Source organism: Gasterosteus aculeatus, chromosome 2, assembly GCF_964276395.1.
Source record: "Gasterosteus aculeatus chromosome 2, fGasAcu3.hap1.1, whole genome shotgun sequence".
NCBI classification, from domain to species: domain Eukaryota; kingdom Metazoa; phylum Chordata; class Actinopteri; order Perciformes; family Gasterosteidae; genus Gasterosteus; species Gasterosteus aculeatus.
The window spans coordinates 12754319-12778062 of NC_135689.1; the positions used below are offsets into that span (position 1 = coordinate 12754319).

The window sequence follows — 23744 nt, forward strand, 5'->3', positions numbered from 1 at the left end:
TCTCAGAAAAGGAAGCAGGTTTCAGGCAAATGAAAATGGCTTTGTGGTTTTAATTAGTCATTTTGTGTTTATTTCATGACCCTAAAACGCCTGTCTGTAAATATGCATTAGTGTTGTGTAGCAGGCCTACACCTTTCCCTCCACTGGCTCCCTAACTGCTCTACATCTCACAGCACAGCGAGAGCGTTTGAAGACTGTGGGGAGAGCGCAGTACATCAGTTGCAAATCTTGTCTTTAGAGTGTTTTTTTTTTTCCCCCTTCTCAGAGTTGCTCTTTGTTGATTGTAACTAGGGCATCTATATTGCCGTGTTTCTGCTCGGCTCACAATTAAAACTTTTTTTTTTCCACCTCTCTCTCTCTCTCTCTCTCTCTCTCTCTCTCTCGCCGCTGTCTTTCAAAGGCTGATGCGGAGTGCACATAATTATGCATATAAACATAGTGGCTTAATTATCTCTCACAACATCAGTGACAATGTAATTAACAAACATTGCAAGATCAATGAGAGAAACTGCGACCTTCAAAACATTTAACTCCTCACATTGAGGCATCGTGCGCATTTCCTATCAGTGCAAAACCCCAGAATACTTTTCCTAGATAATTTAGACGTCACATTAGAGCCCTCATAAGCCAGTCAATGGAAAAAAAAACAATGAATAAAAAGTATGAAAACAAAGACAGAGATGCTCATAGCGATGGATCAAACATTGACTTGACCGTGACTTCCATTTGCAATTCTGGGTTCACTGTAAAAGGTTATTGTTCATTTCAAGCCATTTCAAAGCCCCCACCCTTTATTGCCTGTTAATTAACTAAGCAAACAGAGGGGAAGTTTGAGCTTCATGCACTTTTATGTGTGTGTCAAATTACTCCAAACAAATGCGCATAATGTAATTTATTCAAAGCAACTCTTTATTAAGCTACCACTGCCCATTTAACCAAAACACACTTAAACTAATTCTCCAACATCAAAACAATTTGCCTTTTAAAACTATCTAAATTATTAAAATAATCCCACTATTTAAATGTTTCTCTCGCTGAAATCCACCGAAATGTTATAAAAACATAATTTTTTGGAGCATGTGTGATTCAAAAACTGACTACTAACTATATTCAAACCCCAGATTAGTCCATATATAGCCACTAGCATGCACCTTTATCATCAGCGACACCTCTGCCTCTCAGTCCCGTGCGCAGAGAAGCTGTGCCACACTGATGGCCATGTTTGGTCAGCCAATAGGATATAATGGCCATCTGTTATCATATCTGGGAGGGAAAATGTGGCCCAATAGCCTCAAATATAGACAGGCAGGTATGTGCCGTGTGTTGGGCTTTTCTTGCCTGAAGTGTCAAGATTAGAAACCACTTGTTTGTTGAGTTTCCAGTGACACCAGAGAGAGTGCAGAGGGAAACGTCCGATGTGAGGTTTATTCATGTGCTCCCCCCCCCCCCCCCCCTCTTTCTTTTTCTTGATGATTTTGGGCGGTAGCGTTAGCTGAGGGGCCAATCTCGCCAGGCTCGAGTAGGAAACTCATTTACATGGTGTTTTAGAAAGGTTATCTCCTGTCAGTTGCAGTCATGATCCTTTTAAGTACAATAATTTGCCTCTTGTTGATAGCAGGCCACATGCTGATGGATGGAGAGACTTGGCAATTTTTTTTAAGAGAAGGGGATGATAAAAACAGGCAAAAAAGACGTGCCGGTGCTCCCGTGGCAGAAGCCACCAGTCCCTCTGCAGTAATTAGCAATTGGCTCTGCCGCAAAAATGATAGATTTATTTAATTTCAAACCTACTGCAAAGCAAAAGTTGACAAATTTGAATTTATTCACTGGGCACAGACTGATTTAGCAATAACTGAGAAATCTGAGACAAGAGCAGAAATACGAATGCATTAATTACTTCTCACCACCTCGTGTTTTAATTGTGATGTGATTACTTTTATTTTGTTTATAGAAGGTTATTGACCCTGGTCTTGTGACTGTGCCAAGGATGGGTAAAGAGAAGGCCAAATATTTTACATGACCCAGATGAAATTATCATCTGGTACAGTACTAACATCTGTACTGGTGTTCTGGTGTCCTGCCCAGCATGCACGCTGACACAACAAGAGATTTATGGATTGAGCTGGATCAGCAGACCCAACTGCCACACAAATCATCCCTCTTTATTTCTCTCTTAAGTACCCTTTCCTGTCTTTTCTCTCTATATAGAACTTCGTCCCTCCACAGCATTCGGGGAAAATGATTTCCCCCTTTTCCTACTCTCTGACCCCTTGCGCTAACCAAGATGAAAGTTAATGGGCCAGAATTAATATCCACATAATACGATTAAACTATACATTGACTATATTTTGCCTATGTCCTTGGAGGAAGTTGTCCAATTTAATGGACTAAAATGAAAAGGGACGTTTCAGTTCACAAATGTGTAAAAAGGGGAAAGGATTCGTTCCTTCTACTTCTAAAGGTGACACAATGATCACATTATTTTTAAAAACCTTAACGTACCTCGGCGATTATGAATCGCACTTAACACCTCCGTCACTTCCTGTAAGATAGCAGTTATAACGATTGTCACTGTCAACGTGTTCAATGTGAGCTACCGTGTAAAAATCTTTGGGGAGGTGAGCTGATGGTGTCACGTCATTTCTAAGAAGTTGTATAACCTCAGTGTTGTCCTTCCTCCCCATATAGACTCCCCTATATGCACAGATATTTTCTCTTACTGGGTTACTAAGATTTCCTGCTCTTACGTGTGAAATATTAACTTCAAGTGTCAATTATTGAATTTCAAAAGTGATTCTCCATTGAATTTGCATATATAGCATAACGTGATAAATATAAAATCAGAAGACGTTTGTCTATCAGCGTCCTTACAGTCCCTTGCAAATTGTGCAGGACTGACTTACATTGCAACCCAAACAGGAAGAGCATTGCCTCAGACTGCTGGTCTGCAGACACATGAATGCACAAGCATGTATAGGGTAGACACTACTCTAGAATAATCTTTCCTGTTTTTAAACGTATTTGAGAAATAACAACTTTAACAGTACAATTATGAAATTAATTGTAAGCAGTTAATGTTCAGAGAGAAAGATAGACAACAATGTAGTTTAGTTCGAGTAGGTTCGAGGTCCTTTCATATCATTATGTATTGTTATTCACCACCATATGTGAAAGTTTTTTTTTCCAATACATTGGCCTGCCAGAACATATTTAAACAGAACAATAAACTGTTAAAACAGACGGCCCTCTTTAGCTTCCCTGCATAGCAGTAGTGAGACACTTGTTGAGTGAGCATGTGATGAGGAAGAGACTGATTGACTCCACTGATGTACGTGTGTTGCTTGATGCTGCTTTAAAAGGAGAAATCTGAAGGCAAATGAAGAACTGTCCATCTTATACACTCTACTCTTTCTGTGTGCAGGAGAAGCGTCTGCCCTGCGAGACTATGCAGCCAACACCATGAATGAATTTTTAGGAATGTTCGGTTATGATGACCAGCAGGTGAGGGACGAGCTGACCAAGAAGATCAGCTTCGACAAGCTCAGAGCCGCTACCGCAGACCCATCCTCCCTCGGCGGTGACGAGGCCTCCCGGCGTGCCCGCTTCTCAAAGTACGAAGAGTACATCCGGAAGCTGAAAGCCGGCGAGAACCTTCCTTGGCCCATGCATGCTTCCCCACCCAAACCAGACGACCTCAACCCAAAACTGGCCCAAGACAAGAGCGCCGCCATGCTCCAGACCTCCGGTTGCCACCCAGGGGCCGAGGCGCAGATCTTCACCCCGAGCCTGGACCCCAAACCTCCAGGAGGACCTCAGCTCGGCACTCCTCAGCCACCGAATCCCTCTCAAATGCAGAACATGGCGTCCCGAGCCTCCAAGTACGACTTCTTTATTCAGAAGCTGAAGATGGGCGAGAGTCTACAGCAGCAGAACGGCAACGCTTACAAGCGCCCCTCCAAGTACGACCTGGAGAACGTCAAGTTCCTTCACCTCTTCAAGCCCGGCGAGGGCAACCCCGACATGGGCGGCGCCATAGCCTTCAAGACTTGCAAAGTGGGCCGCCCTTCCAAGTACGACATCAGAACAATTCAGAAGCTGATGCCTGGAAATCCAGAGTCCGCAATGATGCCCAATGTCCTCGCTACTGCACCAGGGAACCCAGGAGCCCCTGGTGTCCCCGCCGCGGGGGGTGCAGCCGGGGCCAGCATTGCCCCGGGGCTCACAATGGACCAGACAGGGCAGATAAGCTTCAACGCCGCTGACTACCTGAAGTCCAGCTTTTCCAAGACCGACTCCATCACCACGGGCACCGTGTCCTCTGTTAAGTAAGTCCACTCAAGCATCATCACATGGCACTGGAAAGCATTTATAGAGCACATACCTCCGCCATGGCTGTGCTTATGATTAGTTTAATGCACTTTTAAGCTGATTTTAAAAGCAGAGAGATAAAAGAGGGATAAAGCATATTTTTGCAAATAATTAAATCCTGTCTAGGAATAGTGCTTTTTTGAATTCTGTGAAATCTGCGATGCTGAAAATGGGCGTGGCCTTTGTGACTATATAAGTCGCAGGGTTGAGCAAAAGGGTAAAACGTTACAAATTGTGACATGGTGATGTTATCCTACACTAAAAATGGAATAAGTTAGTCCATCTAGTACATCACAAGATGTGTTATATTCACCTAATAAACAATAATAAAGAAACAAACAGAGACCAGAGAGGCCAGCGATGAAAGCGTTGTTTCTCATACTCTCTCTAATTTGTAAATGTGATAAATGCGCCTATTGACCAAAACATATCTAATAGACATACTGAAGAAGGGTTAGCACCAAAACAATGCATACCTTTTAAAATCCGTTCACAAGTATAACCTATCCATTAAAAGTCCAATTTAAAGTTTATTGGTGGAGTGGAAAAGATCCCAAGTTCCTGTGGAACACCTCGGAGCCAATGTGACGCTCACATACACTTAACTGCTACGTTGAGTCGGTTAGCCTAACGCAAAGGTAATTGCTACCTCCACAGCAGCCAACAGGAATGTAGTGTGAAATAGCGCGCAGTGCCCAATAGATCCACGACATGATGAGTTGCGAAGGCACATGAAGTGTTTACTCGCTGTAGCACTCCGCGGAGACTGATTTAGCACAGTCATCGCAAAGTGACTGACTTCTTTCGTTTGGCTAGGGTGTAACAACTCTCCCTTTAATTACTTTGGAGCCATGACTAACCTCCCGGCGAGTCACAGGGGCCGACTCTACACCGCCTGACGAGTGCACTTTAAAGGAAGCAAACGAGGGGTTTGGGGAGCTAGTCTATAGCCGTGTGCACTACTGGCAGGAAACAGCTCCCAGAGTCTATTTGATTGGTTTTGACCTTGTCTCTAGTTAGTCAAGACCTATCAAAGACACTGCTCAAGAGCCCCCTGGCTCTTCTCCCTCAGGCTTTGCCCTTTGTCAGGTTGGGGCTCAGCGGAGCTGTGAGCTTGGCTGACTGACCCAGGTCTGGTGCTGGTATACAGGGGAGGAGAGGGGGAGGAGGGGAGGGACTGGGGGGGGCAGTGCCTCCTCCCCTCTGGGGCAGATTAACCTCAGGTCATCCCCCGTGTGGAGCTGCTCACATGGAGCTAAATGCCATTTCCGAGAGGGAGCAAGCCGAACCAATACTGCATCGTGTCGGTTACCGCAACCGGTCTCATGAAGGGAAACGCAGGTGATAAAAAGTGTAACCTGTAAGCTGGTGAATCCCCATGAATTCCTATCTTGAATCGAATGTAATTGAGGAAAACTGATCGCGCGTGCGCTTGACGCTGCGGCGTTGTCCTCCGTCATTGTTTGACCCGAGTTCAGATTGATGGGAGACAACTTGACATCAGCATTAGAGCCAAGGCCCGTGGAGAATACCAGAAAATAGCTTTTTTTTTTTTGAGCTTTACTTCAACATCCCCATTATCCAGTTATGCATATGAGCACTCACCCAAAAACCCCCATGAAAGATTAATGTCCCTTTGCGCCTGCATTTTGCCTTTCGTGGTTGGGAGACCATGCATCAAAGTGTTCGCATTCCATCCCTGATTCATACGGCACATGAAAACGCTCTTATGCCACAAGTAAATGTATATTGATAGTCCAAAGTTTGGCGGCGGCCTGTAAGTAAATATTGTGTCAGTTTGTTTTTATTAATAAAACAGGCAGCCCAACCACACCATTAATCCTGTGTCCTTTGTGTTTGCTGTTGCATTAGAAATGGCCTGCCACCAGATAAACCCGCCAGCGACGACATCAACCTCTACCAGAAATATATTGCCAGGTATGCAAATCCCTCAATGTGCTACACCGGTGAAAAAATACACCCAAAACTAAGATGAAGAACTCTTTCCTTTTTTATCCACTGATGCTGTGTTTTATTCAGTGACGTAACTAGATCGTAGACTGGTATGGGAACGTGTGTGTGCAGTAAATTGGTTAAGAAAAGACTCCGATTTATGTGCTGAGAAGAAGGAGAAGGACGAGGGGCAATGAAAGTGAAATGGTTTGATGGTAGCTTACTGTAAATGGTTGAGTAAATGCGCACGGTGTGTACAGCACTAAAACACTGAAGAGAACATAATTCTGAGGCACTATCTACTCTTAGCTGTGGCTGACTCGGAGAGGAAGGTCGGGTTCTTCTCGAGTTCTGCTGCCTGCTGCCGAGCGCACAGGGAACAAACTGATCTAAGACGTCTGTCATTCACACCAACAGAGACAAAAACATCAGGGGAGGGGAGTTATCTTGCTTTTCAATGGACAGAACAATGTCCCCCATTCTGGATTCATTTTGAGCCGACACTAGAAAGGTGATTATCATTTGTTTGTTTATTCCGTTTAAAAAGAAAGAAAAACAGCATTTGAAAAGCCAAAGTGGCTACGGCGTTAATGATTACTTCTCCAAGCCATAACATGAAGGGCACAAATCAAAGCCTTAGTACTGACAGACACACACACACACACGCGTCCTCTGCACACACGCGCACGCACACAAAACCCCTTCCTTGGACTGATTACATTTTGCAAGAAGATTTAATTAAGGAATTTTTAATGAGGCTTCTGCTGGCACTGCCAAGAACTGTTTTGATATTTGCGCTGCATAATGCATAAAATTTGTCTAAACATCTAGGCAGTTGATGCACGGGGAGGCTGCAGATAAGCCCAGATACAGTTTCAATTTCCGTGTTGGGGTTGGGAAAAAAAGAAAAAGGAAAGAAGATGAGGGAGGACAAAAAATGGAAAAGGAGGGCTCATAAAAAGGGCAAATGTATCACCGAGAAGGGAGGTAGAGGCGGGGGAGGGTCCTCTTTGGAGCCAGGGCTAATGAGAGCACACTAATACTAAAAACCAGCTTTGTAAACGCGTTCTCACCCAAACCTTGTGAAAAGAGAAGAAAAAAAAGTCCTTCATCTTCTCACCAAACTGCAGTTTGATGTTTTTAAAGAGCTTCCCTGGTAGTGTTTAGTTGCAGTTTTCCCTCTTTAAATGCTTTCATGCACCCGCTATTGCCACAGCGCTTTGATCTGTGTATCTCTATTGTAACTGGAGATGCGCTGCAATCTCTGTATCGTGGCGATATTAATATTTAATCTGCTGCTGAATAGCAGCGGCCCATTAGGCCCCCTCACACGGCAAGTGGGAATTGTCCAGAGGCAAAGTGATACAGCTGGGCAATGAGCAGAAGGGTGGGCCAGAGTCTCAGGGAGGGTGAGGGGGGCTTCATGTGTTCATAAGCATAACTGTGTGTGGCTCTGTGTAGGTGAGAGAACAGGACTGAAAACAGTAATGGTTTGAACAAACTGCATGTTGGCTTTAATGTCTGTTCACATGCAGCTATAGTTCTGGTTTTGTCATTTCTAAAAAGAGCCATCAAACGTTCCTAAAACCCCCTGGAAGTCACCATTTCCCACACACACACACGCACGCACGCACGCACGCAGAAACCCTTACAGCCAACTTGAAAAGAGTAGTGGATATGGCGTTCAATTAGCTTAATGAACTCAGCAAAGTGATCTGTAAATGCAGCTCTGGGATAATCCTAACAAGGAAAAACAGGAAGAGAGATGGAAAAAATATTACTTAGCCCCCTTTTCCCCCTCTGCTCGGCACTAGCAGATGGAGCTCTTGGCAGCAGCAGTGCAAATGTTTATTTGTGTGTTTTCACTGGTAATTGGAGGACTTTAACAGTCGTCGTCGTCAGACTTATAATCACCACCGTAAAAGTGTCTGTACTGCAGCAAGCAGCGGCAGGCTGAAATCGTTTTTTTGGGGGGGGGGCTCTAGAGGATGAGGGGGGAGAGAAGACGGAGCTGTTCCTTGATCGCAGGATACTTGACCATTTTCCTCACTAAACCCGCGGTTAAACTGAAAAAAAAGTGTGCATCGATTTGACAAGCGTCTTCACGGCGCTGAGGAATAAAGTAGTCACGAGGCTTCCCAATCCTTGAATGTGTGTGTGTGTGTGTGTGTGCGTGTGTGTGTGTGTGTGTGCATTCGTCTGTATGCGTGATGGGGGAAAGGGTTTCAGGGTAATAAGTGTCTCTTACGGCTGCTTTAGAAATAAATGGAGCTAATTTGGCTGAAATTGGTGTGACAGACGGGTAAATTGTTGCGGCAGCGTGAGCGGCGGTACTTTCAAGGTGAGACGAGCATCAGCTCCTTTGAGAACTACTATTTCAAATGACTTCTTGGCTGATAATTCTTGATTTGCTGTTGAATATCATCAAACCACACTTCTCGTGGCTTTGTCATTCACCTTTTTTTCTGTCCCCAGCGACCTGTGCCGTTATGTGTCTCTTAACCCCCCTGCTCCGCCCGGACGTAAAATATGAAATTGTTGACGTGTGTCCTTCAACTTGGTTTTCAGGTTCTCTGGAAGTCAACACTGTGGACACGTGCACTGTGCCTACCAGTACAGAGAGCATTACCACTGCATGGACCCTGAGTGTAACTACCAGGTGAGCGTGAGTACTTTACGAATTTCTTTGAGCATCCCTCAAATACACATATTCTCCTGAATGCTGCCTGGAACTCTGGTTTGGACTCTCACACGGTGAGAAAAGTGGGACGAAAGGTGAAAAGCGCTGCTGCGAGTTAGACAGTCAGGATAATGTGTGTAACTTTTCAGCAGTGAGGTCACACGCACGCAGTTGAAAAGTTTGTTCCCCTTGAAATCTGCCATAACAGAGTACATGCGTGCGCTCAGCATCTTACAGGCACAGTCGGTCTCAGACAGTTGTTCTTCTACCGCACAGGTTATTGTAAATATGCTTGAAACGTGCCTCTTTTCATTTCTGTGGGCTTTTTTCCTTGAAGACATCTGCCACTGACTGGGGGCCTGTCTTTAATCCCCTCCTACGTTATTAATCTGGTGCCGGTCCCAGGAGTTGTCATGTATGGCGCAGGAAGGAGGAAAAAACACAAAGCAGATCATAGTACAGGCCTTGTGTTTGCTGTAGCATATGGCCGGAGAGAGTTAGGCAAACAGGAAGATTTGTTAAAGATGTCGAAATTCCACGCGCAGTTAGAGCTGCGTGTTTCCCTTTCCTATCCCTAACAATTTTTCTGAATTAAGCAATCTTCATCCCTAATCTCCTTTGTCTGCTCCTGATCACGAGAGATTACCGCTCGATAAATATTGTTTATACGCCGAGAAGCATTACAGATATAAGCTTTCATTTTCTGCATGAATCCCACTCCACAGCCTGATGGGACACAGAAATACAAAGGAAAATCATTCCATGTCATTATTTGGAGGGTTAGTTCAGGTTATCGCGGCAATTTCCACGGTCAGCTCCACATTCCTCTGTTTGCTTGTGCGTTGCGTGGAAACACAGATATGCTCGGCAGGCCGGCTCCCCGGGACGTCAATACCCTGAAAAAGAAAAAAAAAAAAGAAGAAGCGGGCGGTGACGACCGGTCCCTTTCGAAGCGATAACTCATGAAATGTTACATGACACACACTCCTGGAATATTATCCCACAACCAGCCTGTGGGCTATTGGCTGAGTCCTAACATTCTCCTTTCATGGGCCTGTACGTGAGGGAGAGTGTGCATCTTGCCACACTGGTGGGAATCCTAAAATAAATGTAGCAAGTGGCTCCCAACCTTCATCGCCACTCAACTGAAAATTAGATCTTTTTCCCAGTCAGCTCTCTCCGCGGCCTATTTTGGACGGCTTGATGGATCGAATGTACCATGACCGCAGCTCAAGTTATCTTACGGTCATCATTAACCGTTAGATACCACTGAGCACAAAGCCCAGAACGGTGCTCAGGATCTTTCGGGAAATTTCCTCAAAGAAGTGAGGAATCCGCTGCATTCATTAATTCGATTAAAACTGTAGTAGTGTAGTGTTTGCTGCTACAGCAGTCGAACATCTCGGAAATACGCAGTGGGAAACAGGCGTAGAACAAGAGAATGAACAGCTGTGTGAGATCTTAGCTTTTTACTGGAGCACATGACACTAAGCAATTACCCTACTTTGTGCAGCAATTAGTTAGCTTTTTAGAATAGTTCTTCCTGATATTTTTCCCCTCAACTGGAGATAAATATGAATTGAAGGCAGAACTCCCTCATTGATTTGCACTTCTCCCGTTACAGTCTCTGTAACATCAGCTTAAGCCCAATTACAGCAGATTTGGTTGCTGCAGGTCTCTGTGGAGGGACGTTTCTGTTTTCCATTCTTGACTCTTCTGAGGTGTGGGAGGGATTATTTATTTATTCATTTTGTAATTTTAAAAGGCGGATCTCTGAGCATATTCAGTCATCATTACAGCCAAAGCTCGCACCAAAAGCGAGCGCTAACGCTTTAATTAAAAATGGAATCATATCTCAGCGAATTGAAAGGGAAAACGTTTTTGGTTCACTTGTTTGTTTGTTTGTTTCTGTTGTCTTCACTTTTCCCCTGTGCATGTCTGAGAAACCATCTGCACGGAACATAATTTTTCCAGAGACAGAAACATCAGAACTGTGATCTTGCATGTCAATTGATTCATCTTAATTAAAAAAAAAACAAAAAAAACCTTTTGGTAGTAGAGACAGCGGGTGCACGGGGAACACGCTCCATGTTCCATGTGGAAGCTTCGCCTGCGTCTAGAAAGTCCCAGAGCCTTTGGTGCTGTATTTGGATAGGACACAACTCGTGAGACATGCAAAGTAAATCAATAACCACTGAACGCATCATCTTTAAAGACGCCCTGGCCCTCTCTCATTGCAGCCAGCACTGCCCTCCCCAACTGCCAACTGGCTCCCGCTCGGTGCAGCTGCTGCTTCCACAGAGATAAAGTGACTTGTTGCAGATTCTACGACTGGTTTCAATAAACACCAACCTGTTGCCGCACGTTTTCCCTGTCCCCTTTCTGCAGAGGTTTACCAGTAAGCAGGACGTAATCAGGCACTACAACATGCACAAGAAGAGGGACAACTCTCTGCAGCACGGCTTCATGCGCTTCAGCCCTCTGGACGACTGCAGTGTCTACTACCACGGCTGCCACCTCAATGGAAAAAGCACCCATTACCACTGCATGCAGGTACACTCCGAAGACTCACGGCGTCTCCTCCACCTACGCACATACCCACAAATACTTGCAATAGTCACACGTGCACTCAAATATGCAATACAACAAGTGAAATACAATTCAGCAGTAGGTTTATATTCCAGAGCCACACATTAAGAGGTGCTCATTAAAGCAGAGTCCAGGCGCAGCCTGAGGCCGGGTTCCGTATCCATTGAGAGCCTTAAAACAATTGTTAATAGCGATAACAAATTATTTGTGGGCCGTTTTTAAACCAGGATAAGCGCTTCGCGATGGAGGCGACGTCTGCATCCGGGAAGTCCGTCCGCTCGTATCACAGCTTTGAGAGACTCAACACAGTTTACCTACATCTGTGAAATGGAATTGCATTTCCACACTTTTTCCATTCACGCCAAAGTGTCTTTAACAAGCAGTTTGGCAAAACGTGTCCTAAAGTAAACGGTTAAATAAAAAATGAAAAGGAAGGAATACACGTGGGGCCGCCTGTGCTCTCCCCCCCCCCCCACTTCTACTCTCTCTTTCTCTCTCCTTAATTGGCGTGGGTAAAATTCAGTAAGGTGTTTATATAAACTATACATTTTTCATCTTTTAGTACCAAGCAGCCAGTTGAAGATTATTCCCCCTTTTGGATTTGTTTAATTTTTTCACATCTGCTTATTTTCAACGTGTCATCGTGCCGAAAGCTTTCTCGCCGACAGGGCAGCAGCACAGCGGAGGATGGCTTGGGATACATTCTCTTTTAAACCCCTCTAACGGCCTAATTGTTATTAGGACATTTCAGCCCTTGTTTTAACAGCCCCTGAGAACCTGCAGATGTTGGCATTGGCTCTCGTGATTTAGTGGGGAAAAGAAACAGAGGGGCATTTTTTTCATTGTTTGACTCAATATGGAGAAGTTGCCCCGTTTGTGTGCGGGTGAAAAGTGCCAGGGATGATATACAATTGCTGCTTTTAATTCAAACATTACCTGTTTTTTCCCCCCTCTGTTGGCTCTGAGGGATCCTGAGTACCAGAACATTTTAAACTAAAGACCAAGACAGTCATCTACTCCCATCTGCTTTCCTCTGCCCCCTCCACCTCTCAAATTTGTTCTCAGAATTACAGTAAGTTCGTTGTGACTGCATTGTCACACACTAAAAGGCAGCTTTGCCAGGAAGGTACTGTAGTTTCAGCTACTTGCTGTGACCACTGCCTCTTTCAGTCCCTTTATTCTTTGTTCCAATTGTCACAATTACTAGATTGTTTCCAATTCAGGGGGTAGAATTGAAACCTGTGAACATGAGAAAACAGCGCTCTTCCACCCATTTCTAGGCCACAAGCATCGTCTTAACCACACCGAGCTCCTTTCTGCACCGCGCGTACCGTACATCAGCTCTCTTTAAAGCGCTGCCTTTTAGTAGCTGGCTCTTTTTAAAACCCTTTTTTGCAAACTGAAACTTTCATGACTGCTTTGGGCGAGGTCTGGTTTCCGATTGTCGTGCCTTTGTTTGCCTTGCAGGTGGGCTGCAGCAAGGTGTACACCAGCACCTCCGATGTCATGACCCATGAAAACTTCCATAAAAAGAATGCCCAGCTGATCAACGATGGCTTCCAGAGATTCCGCGCAACCGAGGACTGTGGCACAGTCGGCTGTCAGTTCTACGGGCAGAAGACCACACACTTCCACTGCAGGTGAGTAACGCGGGCCTAAAGTGGTGGATGTTTATTTACATTTAGGAACACCACATTAAGCATAAAATGCAATCAAAATGAACACATATACGAATAATAATAATATATATTCCCCATCTATATATATATGTACTGTAAATATAGTTTACATTATCAAAATTTGTAGTGACTTACAAAAGAAACAAACACTGACTGTAGCTGCAGAGACCTGTAATAGCAAAGCCAACAGCAGAAACAAACAAATATAGAAAAAATAATATCCATGTCAAGTGAAATCACGACTAAAAGCTCCCCCGTTTCTTGTCCTGCACGGTGAGGTTCTTTGAACATCATCTCGTTGGAAGCACATGTGCCACTGAACTATTATCAATGGACATAGATATTCACTCAGTTAAAACCTGGAATATATTCTGTGGGGAACGTGCAGGTGGCTGCTGCTGTCTTACACAACAGCCTCAGCTTTCATTCCTTCATCGTTAGGTATTTTACTCATGTGGGCCCTGTCCATGGCTCCTAATTGGACCAAGGAGGCCATGTCCCTGAACATCCCATCGAATCATGTTTTTCCTTAGTCCTCCATTCTTCTTTTCAGGCGCCCAGGATGCATATTCACCTTCAAGAACAAGTGTGACATTGAGAAGCACAAGAGCTACCACATCAAGGATGATGCCTACGCCAAAGATGGCTTCAAGAAGTTCTACAAGTATGAGGAGTGCAAGTACGAGGGCTGCGTCTACAGCAAAGCCACCAATCACTTCCATTGCATCCGCTCAGGGTGCGGCTTCACCTTTACCTCCACCAGCCAGATGACCTCTCACAAGCGCAAACACGAGCGCCGGCACATCCGCTCCTCCGGGGTCATGGGCCTCTCTTCCGCCTACCTGACACCAAAGGACGAGCCAGAGGAATCGAGCAACGATGACCTGATGGACTTCTCGACCATCAGCAGCAAGAACTCCAGCCTGAGTGCCTCGCCCACCACCCAGCAGTCCACCTCTGGATCGCACCCCGTGGGCACGCCCTCTGTCGCTGTCTCCTCCTCCTCTACGATGGGCCACGCCCACAAACCCATATCCTCCATGGCCAGTGCGGGCCAGCGCATGTCCAGCCTGCTGTCCCAGGCTCTGCCCAGCAATATGCCGGTGGGCCTCGGCCTTTCCAACAGTGCCATGGGCGCCTCCAACCCCTTCTTCCCCCTCATGCCGAGGCTTCCTCTCCAACCGCCTCCACCCGCCGCTAGCCTGATATCAGCTGTGTCTTCTGGGGCTCACTCCATGCCCACTGACTCACTGACCCAAGGCTGCTCCACAGCAGACGGAGCCATGGCCTCCACCCCGTCGTCCTTTGCCACCGCCTCCCTCATGGAGAAGATCTCGGCAAGCAAAGGTCTGATATCACCCATGATGGCCAGACTGGCAGCTGCTGCACTGAAGCCCTCCAACAACTTCAACACAGGTCAGCGACTCCACAAAAACGCGACATTTCCGGATCATTGTGTCGTCATTGAGCATAATTTATGTGGATACTAGCCACTGTTATTTTAGATTATATATAATCTAAAATAACTGAAAGATTAATTCAGCCCACCTAATATTTACTTTCCCTGACTGAAACAGCAAATTATAAAAAGACGAATACATTGGTAGCCAGTTCTAAAGGTTAACTTTGCTCGTTACTCTGTTTATAGACAAGGCTATCGAAATATATGAGAAACAATAACCTTTCAAGCACGGCAGCGATGAAAGAGAACAAACTTCATGCGCACTAAAAGCCACATCCTTTTTCTGTGTGTGGACTTCTGTGCGTTGCTCCAGCCAGAGCACAGAAAGTACAATCAGAGGTCATTTCTATCACCGTACCACAGTGGAGAGAAAGGCAGAGAAACTGAGGCTTTCGGGCTTGAAGGGGCCTGCTGGAGGCATAGTCCTCTGCTCCGGGGATGTTATTGTGTTGATCGTTTGTTAGATACCCGCAATCCATTTGGAGATAAATGCGCTGACAGGGGAGGGTAGAGCCTGTAAAAGTCTCTTATGATGTTCAGAGTGGGGGCTCCTGGGGCTTGTGTCGAACATGTTTCCTCATCATTGGTCTCTTATCTATGTCTGCGCCCGTTCCAAGCAAATGGAGGTGGAATGAAATTAAGATCAGAAATTGCAAGAACAAAAAAAAAAAAAAAAAAAAGAAATGTTGGTTTTTTTTTTCTTTTTTTCCCCTTATCCTCTCAGCAAACCGATAAAAAAAACAAAATCGTTCAGGCAGAAATGAGTCAAAGCACCAGAGCTGAGAAAGGGGCTTTTTGTTACTGTCACAAGAACTCAGACACACTTTCATGCATCAGCAAAGAAACAATTTTTGAATTTCTGCAAACCTTCTGTTCCCACAAAAACATGTCAATACCTGTTTAGCATAAACACAATTCACATAAATTTAGGAGGTAATTGCCTTGTCTATGTGTATCATATTGCACTAAACAAAGCTTCTGAAAATGAAAATGAAGTTAAAGACTTAAATTGATAATACGGATTGCAGAGCGCTATCTCGCACTCGGTAGCAGTGGGGCCTCTCGTGCTGAGCCCGAGCAGGTGGGCTGCGGATTGCAAATGGGGCAGCGAGGGGGGAGCGTCTCCGGATGCTGGGACTGGGAAGGATTACAATTCCTGGTGGCGTTCCTGGAGCAGGACGGGCCCTGCGAGAGGGACGGGGGGGGCAGCTGCTCCGGGGAGCAGAGCTGAGCCCAGGCTGTCAGGAGGAGCTCCACCTCTGGGCTTCCAGCAGGTAGTCTGAACGCTGGGAAGAGCCCCAGCGAGGGTGGGGCCCTCTACAGATGGTGCCTTCCCCACCCCGCTCGGTGTCTCGCAGAGAGGCTTGCATGTGGGATATGAAATAATCTCACATGCTTTATGGCAAAAGTCAAGTTCAGCTTCGGTTTTGTTTCTCATATTTGCTTCATAAAATGTGTGTAGGCTACGGGACATTTGGGGCTAAAATGAAGAGGAAGTGGTTTGTGCTTCACTGTTGAAAAGGTGTGAGAAAGTCACTGTTTGTGGCTATTTTTCATGGTATTTGTGTTTTCATTGGGTTGTGAAACCCAACTTCTTTCGTGGTGAATTGTGCATTTTTTCTGTTCCTGCTTTCAGTATTTTTCTCAGAATTGTTTGTATTAATGTAGCTCCAATTTACCCCTAAGTGTTTTTCCCAGAGATTCAAGCATCTGAAGGGTTTACTAATTAGACACAGGGTACAAATGGTCTTTCACAAGCTTTGTATCTTATCCCGAGTAATTACATGGTGATACATAATTCCTGGGTAATTTCCAGAAAGAAGCTGCTTCGAGTCAGACTCATTTGTTCTCCTTCTTTGGGAAGTGAATAGAAAACATTTCACATCGCGATTTGCAACAGAATAAGAGACATTTGCTTTGTAATCCACCTTAGAAGGTAAATGTATCCTCAAATGTAAGTAAAGCGACGCTTTAATCGGCCTGCTGATCATGTAGTGGGAGGCCGCTCTGGATATAATGTGGTCTCATTTAGCTCCACCCAAACGCCACGTCCAACCTCTCCAACCTCAGCCATTGTCAAGCTGAACTGATACTGACACTTCCCCATCTCCCAGCTTTCAGCTGACAACACCCAAGACTGCCTTTTCTACTCCTATTCTGCCTGATATGTCTCTGGGTCATCTTGCAGCGGGGGGTGGAGGGGGGGGGCTCTGATCGGTGTCCCCCTTACGTTGTAGGCTTGTCTGTTTTTTCACTTCAGCAAAAAAAAAAAAAAGAGTAGAGGAGGCTCACTAGGCTGAGGGGCCAAGTGCACACTTGGTTGCCCATGACCTTAGCTGTCAGTACCCCTCATCACCAGCCATGATTCCTAAACAACAGATTACTCACCAAACCAATCACGGCCGCTGGTGCTCCTCAGCCTTAAAGTGTCCAAGAGGCAACATCAGGGCCCCCCCCCCCCGCACACACTTGCTTTATAAAATAAAGCATCGCTCATTGTCTACCAAAAAGCCCAAATCTAGCCCCGGGACAAATTAATAATTCAACCCCTTGGGGATCCGTGGGGGGGGGGTAGAATTCACCTTCCCCTCAGCTTTTTTTATTTATTTCACTTCAGCACTCGTGTCCCCGTTCAAAGCGTCCGCTGATACCTATTTGGAGGAGAATTTGATCAAGAGGTCATGCTATTTGAACCAATGTGATTGGCTGTCAGCTCCAATCTGACCGACATAACACCACTGCTCCTCGTGGGTACGCTCAGCGGCATTGGCTGCCGCCCGTTGTCAGGCCAACAAGCAGCCTGGGAAGGTGGGAAGGAGGGAGGGCGGACGGGGGAGGGAGGGAGGGAGGAAGGAGGTGGGGGGGGGGCGGTCGGCCAATCTGAGACTGCCACTTTCCCTCAGCATTAGCATCTCACTTAATGACCAGTTAAGAGGCAGGCTGGCAAATGAGTTGTGACAAGTGCTGCAGAAAAAGGAGTATTTTCCCCTCATATCTCCCGCCTCTCAATCACCATTTAAAAGGCTTGACGGCCCGACATAATTTCACAATAATTATCACTTGGAGTATTATTTTCGGGCCAGGACAGAAGTCAGATTGAATCTCATCATTGGGTAATAATGCTGACCAACAACAACTTTGTTGTCACTTGTCTCATCTACGTCTCTGGCTTGATCCTTAGGGAACGGGCTGCCGGCTTCAGCCAGCCAGTTCAGTCTGGTTCAAGTGAAGCAGGAGCCGATGGACAACGTCAACCCCGGGCCCACCCAAGAGTCCACGCAGGAGCACAGCCTAGACCTCAGCAAGAAAGACCACAGGTACACAGCCGCCTGGGGCATAAAGCGTTAATGCTATACCAACAACGTTGACTCACCTAATATATTAAGAAAATAAATAAACGAGGAACTGAGGTTTCCTCTCTCTCAAGGGCAATTTATTTATCACAAATATCTCATTTATACACGTGCGTACGTTTAGAAAATCCTCGACATATTTCTCAATTCTTTGTGTGTGAAGGATGTTTATATAAACTGTCAACTTCAATATTCCCTTCAACTCACGCTATATCTTATTTCACAAGAAGACAGCATTTTTATTCTTCATTATACAAGCACGCTTTGCATGATAAATAGTAATATTTACTGTTCTCATGCAAATCTTGTCTAAACATTGTTCATTTTCCTTGTTCCAGTAATGAATCAAACGGACACCCTGTACCAGGGAATACATCTCTTTTATCCTCGCTTATGAATAAGGTAAGATCCATCCATCAAACACCTTTCATCCCAAGACAAATTAGCGGGACACGGTGGGGGTTGTTTTTTTTTTATTTTATGTTTCACCGCTAATAAGATGAGTTTGTATCATTTAAATTTACCAACCATTTTTCATACAGTGTAATTTTCACCGCACCTCTCACAAATTAATATAATGAAGCGGTAGCTGGGTGCAATGCCAGATATATAGAGATGTTTGTTTTTTGATGAGCTGTTTTGAACTTTATGCTTTTTCTTCCCCCGCCATGCTCTACAATCATTCATAGACTTAACTTTTTTATTAAAATGTCAAGTGAATAAAACAACAACAGGAAGGCGCTGCCCTGATTTTTAACAGGTCTAAATGTTAGCCAATGGAAATTTCAGCTATTTATTTAGTTGTCTTAATAATACATCTTGTCTTATTTATACAAATGTGCCAGGTGGTTTCCATCACATTGATGATGTAATAGGATCAGCCCGGCCCACCTTCCCGTCCCCTCCCCACACACATACAAGCGTTTTCTAGTTCCTTTCCTCAAAGCAGTCATTAAGCCCAGACAGTGAAGGGGCTTGTTGTCCAATGGCTCCTCGTGTCATGTCAGCTTTAGGGGGGTAGGAGGGAGGGGGGGGTTTCAAGCCACCACAGCACATAAAAGGGTTAACGGTGGCTCCCAGGAGACGCTTGGCACACACGTTTGGCCTGCACTCAAGCAAAAGCCTGCATGTTTGTAAATCTGGCAGTGCTTTTTTTTTCTTTTTTTCGCTTCGACAAAACATTTGCGTGTGTGTGTGTGTTAAAACTCCCACACTCTCACCAACATATGCAAGTGGCCCAGCTTCCGTATGTTCGGCGAACCGAGCAGCGGGTTGTTTATGTGCTATGTGTTTTGTAGATGTCACAGGTGAACCCTGCCCTGTTCAGCGCCATGAACCTGAAGACGGAGCTGGAGTCCGGCCAGGAAGGCAACACCTCGGAGGCGGCGCACTATCTGAACAGAGTGCTGAAGAGGCCTCTGCCAGAGAAATCCACTGAGATCTGGAGGACATACCTGCGCAGGTAAAACACACGGAGGAGGTTGCAACGAGTCGACTCACTTGTTCTCAATGGAATGTTAAAAAGTACTGAAAATAGATTTGCCAAGTTTCTGGGAAGGCAGTAAATGACAGTCTTTGTTATCCGTCCATGTTAAGGTTCGACACAGAGGACTTCTGTGAGGCTCAGTGCGACTTCCTACAGAAAGTCCACTTCCACTGCCTGGTAGAGGACTGTGGTGCACTCTTCAGCACTGTGGATGGAGCCATAAAGCACGCCAAGTGAGTGCTCCGCTGGTTCATCATCTGATTAGGAACCCTCTCCCCATTTTGGGCTTTCTTTCTTTACTGATCAACATGAAAATGAGCTCCCGTCTTGTTTCTCAGCTTCCACCTGCGTGCTACCTTGAAAGTGAAGTCGGAGCCTCAGTTCGGTGACTCCGGCGAGGGAGCCTCGCTGCAGCCCGCTGCCCCCGTCTCAATGGCCAACAACTCCTCCGTGGATGTGGCACACCTCACCTCCTCCGGTGGCTACAGCTCTCCTCCTCCCGCACTGCTGGCCTGGAAGCAGCTGACCGGCAGCATCCCCCAGATGCCGGCCTCCATGCCCAACCTGCCAGCCAACTCTCCTCTGGCCACCACCTCCCTGGAGAATGCTAAGCCTCAAGTCAAACCTGGTTTCCTGCAGTTTCAGGAAAAGTAAGAGAAACATGCATCTTCTTCCTATGCATTTAGAGTACAGTGTGTTTATTAGACCATGAACTGCATTTTCTTTTTTCTTTTCTCACAGTGATCCCTGTTTGGCTACTGACTGCAAGTACAATAACAAGTTCCACTTCCACTGCTTGTTTGGGAATTGCAAGTATGTGTGCAAGACGTCTGGCAAGGCCGAGTCCCACTGCCTGGACCACATCAACCCCAACAACAACCTGGTCAACGTCCGCGACCAGTTTTCCTACTACTCTCTCCAGTGTCTCTGTCCCAACCAGGTGAGTGAGGCTTGATAACTGGAGCCAGGAGCTGAATCACCTACTGTCATCTCCTGGAGGTTTCTAAGCATGAAGTATGCTATCTATTAGACCGGTATTTGAGGTTATTTGACTCAAGGCTTTCACAACCGCCGCTCGCCGTCTTCCATCTCTGCTGAAAAAGATAGTCGACTCACCCCAGTAATGCCTGTTTATATGTCAATGATGTCATTTTGACTGCCGCATTCTCCTCTCAGAAAAGGCCAATTTAGCTGATATTACCCAATAAATCATTGTCACTTGCACAGTAAACAAGGCTGTCTGGAATAGGGCAAAAATCAGGGGAATGCTTTGCAAATGAAACCTAAATGGCAGCCCCCGCCTGCTCTCATGAGCCCGTATTTGGAAAACCATTTAAATGAATTCATTAATGTGTCGAAAATCACCCCTCTCACAAAAAGTCCCCTCCTCCCTTCCCCTGCCCCTCATCCTCCGCCTTGTCCTACCGCCGCCTCCACCACTCAGTCTCCCTCTCCTGAACTGAGATGATCATATTTGGACCAGTCCTTTGGGATCTGGGCCTCTCAAGCAGATGGTGGTGTACAGACACGTTCTAAAGGAGGGGTTTTTGTGGGAAGCCCGAGGAAAAAGAACGAAAAAAAAACATCATCATCATCCTTAGAAATGTGTGATGTCTTTGTTTGTTTTGGGAAAAAACTGTTCACAGCGTTCACTTTAACTTTGCACACAAAGACAGATGAAGTACGGCTTTCAGACCTATTCAACTCATGAAATTGGAAACCCTTGTGTTTGATCTGCAGCACTGCGAGTTCAGAATGAGGGGCCACTATCACTGTCTGCGGCCCAGCTGCAACTTTGTCACTAACATCACCACCAAGCTGCCGTGGCACGTCAAGAAGCACGAAAAGGCAGAGCGCCGCGCCGCCAACGGCTTCAAATATTTCACCAAAAGGGAGGAGTGTGGGAGGCTGGGTAAGAAACAAATACATCTGATATAATACAAGGATTTTGGTCTGCTGTCCCTTTTATTAATATTCTACCTGGGGCACAGTGTGGATATAACGTTTTATATTGAGATTGATTTGTGGGTGGATATATAGGGGATATATTATCTGTCTTTACTAAGCAGAGACCAGTGTTGGCAAACAGTGTCGTGCATTGTGAGTTGACAAAGAGGCCTGAAAGAAGTCTGCCTCATGGGTTATGTTGCTGTGTTTTGCATATCCACATTCATGTCCCAAAGGTAGTCTTTGCTTTTAGTATATGAGCGATACCGTTTTTTTTCTTCTTCCTTTTTCCCCTGTCAGAAATGACCAATTAGCTTTGTGTTTGTTAATTATCCGCCTTGTCTGGTTTATCCAGTTTGTGTTCAGAAGCTGCGCCTCACAGCCACCGCTGCCATCGCACAGAAATGAATTAGAAGTGATCGTTGTTGTTTTTTTTCCCGAGCGGTCGCACAAGCTTTTCAGAACACGTAGACAAAGCAAACAAATACAGGCCCCAAACAGCGGTTTTTTGTCCCCAGCCTGATCTGCCAACGGTTTTGTTCGGGCTGGTGGAAAACACAGAAAGGATTACCATCGCTAGCAGTCCTGTCATAAAGAATTGATCGCTTGCCGGTATCCGTGGCAGCAACATTAAACTGAACACCGCTGATGAAGTTACCTGGTTTCTGTCTCACAAAAGGCCCTCCGTGTCACGGGGGTTACTGTTATTTGCACAACTTTGCGTGGTTCAAACGTTGTGTGTGCGAAAGCTATTTGATGACACGGACGTGTTTGTGCTCTAGGGTACCATGGTTACTGACATGCTAGCACATGCCCAGCATGTTACTCTTTCAATTATTTCTGCCTGCTTTTATATAATAGTATTTGATTAACAGGCACAAAACGGAACATTCATTTGATTTTAAATCATAAAGCAATTAGAGCTAGACTGGATAAAACACTAGAAAAGAACAGAAGTGTGTGGAGCACACCGCAGCACAACGGAGAACAAAAGGAAAAATGACAATGGAGATACTTTGAAAAATGAATTTAATATGGCAATAATTGTATATTTACTTTGGTTTGCAGGGGTGTATGCATTATTGGCCCACAGAAAATGAGAATTTATTTATGTAAATTCCTAATTGAATAAAGCATGTCAGTGTAATAAAAGAGCTCCACAGGTTTAGTGCACAGAAGCCTTGACTTGCTCAGTGTGACACCGGAGTGATCTAATATTCCTCCTACATGTACACTCCAAACACTTTGAATCCGATCCCTGTTTTGTCGGAGTTATATCACGAAATTAAAAAAAATATCACTTTACGTGTGATCTAATCATAACACTGTCACACTGATAATACTGCATTCAGCGCAGTTGCTGTTCTCAGTCAAGACTCGCAATCAAAGATAAAGTCATCTGCAAATTGAGGGTTTAAAAAACTGTTGCTGGTTTCTCTGCCCAGGTTGTAAGTATAACCAAGTCAACAGCCACTTCCACTGCATCCGCGAGGGCTGCCAGTTCTCCTTCCTGCTCAAGCACCAGATGACCTCTCATGCCCGCAAACACATGAGGCGGATGCTTGGCAAAAACTTTGACAGAGTTCCATCCCAGGTAGGTTTGCAAACATCTGGCACAGAGTCAAAGTGTAATTAACTGAAAACACGAGCTGTGAAGTAAAACAGGCGTTGAGTCGTTCATCGGAACATTTTATAACAAAGCCAAGCAGCTCACACGCCCTTTGACTGCGTTATTTAATGTGGAATGTACTGCGTAGATGATTAGATGATTAAGTGTATGGTCAAAACCCATCAATTTAGATTTGGGGATATAACCTGTGTGTTTTTCAAGTAACTATCATTTTAATGTAATATTACCATAAAAAACATCCACTAGTATTTTCTGTTGCAGGAACATTTTTAAAAAGTATTTCCTCCAACAAGCACTGATCTAGAAATGTAGTTCTAGAAGTTGAAAAGAAAAATGCACATGACTTGCTAAAGCTACATCAAAAGTGTCTTTTAACTGATTTCCTTTTAAAATTTGTCTGGGGTTTTTCCAGCTCAAGAATCATTTATCCACAGTACTTATGTACCTAGTTGTTTGTTTTGGGCTTTTTGATGAGTCAGATTCTGAAAACGTCTATTGGGGGCAAAGTGCCGTTGATAACCTGTCGTACCAGTCAGTTACAAACGTTCACGAGATTCCTTTTAACAACATTTCTCACCGTTGAGTATCCTCCTTTTT

The 23744-nt window shown here is 45.2% G+C and overlaps 1 protein-coding gene across 11 annotated transcripts in view; it reads left to right on the top strand.

The window, feature by feature from the left end:
* casz1 (castor zinc finger 1) overlaps nt 1-23744 on the top strand; it is a 155346-nt gene that overhangs the window by 125473 nt on the left and 6129 nt on the right. For 7 of the 11 annotated variants that reach the window (XM_078083529.1, XM_078083531.1, XM_078083530.1 and 4 more), the window contains 14 exons: nt 3422-4325; nt 6241-6306; nt 8890-8986; nt 11390-11554; nt 13058-13230; nt 13823-14685; nt 17913-18048; nt 18423-18486; nt 19383-19546; nt 19681-19803; nt 19909-20220; nt 20312-20510; nt 21311-21482; nt 22963-23111. In XM_078083529.1, coding sequence (XP_077939655.1) covers nt 3422-4325; nt 6241-6306; nt 8890-8986; nt 11390-11554; nt 13058-13230; nt 13823-14685; nt 17913-18048; nt 18423-18486; nt 19383-19546; nt 19681-19803; nt 19909-20220; nt 20312-20510; nt 21311-21482; nt 22963-23111 — 3587 coding nt within the window. The remainder of the gene's footprint in view (nt 1-3421; nt 4326-6240; nt 6307-8889; nt 8987-11389; nt 11555-13057; nt 13231-13822; nt 14686-17912; nt 18049-18422; nt 18487-19382; nt 19547-19680; nt 19804-19908; nt 20221-20311; nt 20511-21310; nt 21483-22962; nt 23112-23744) is intronic. The other 4 variants (XM_078083526.1, XM_078083528.1, XM_040193496.2 and 1 more) reach the window with 1 other exon arrangement.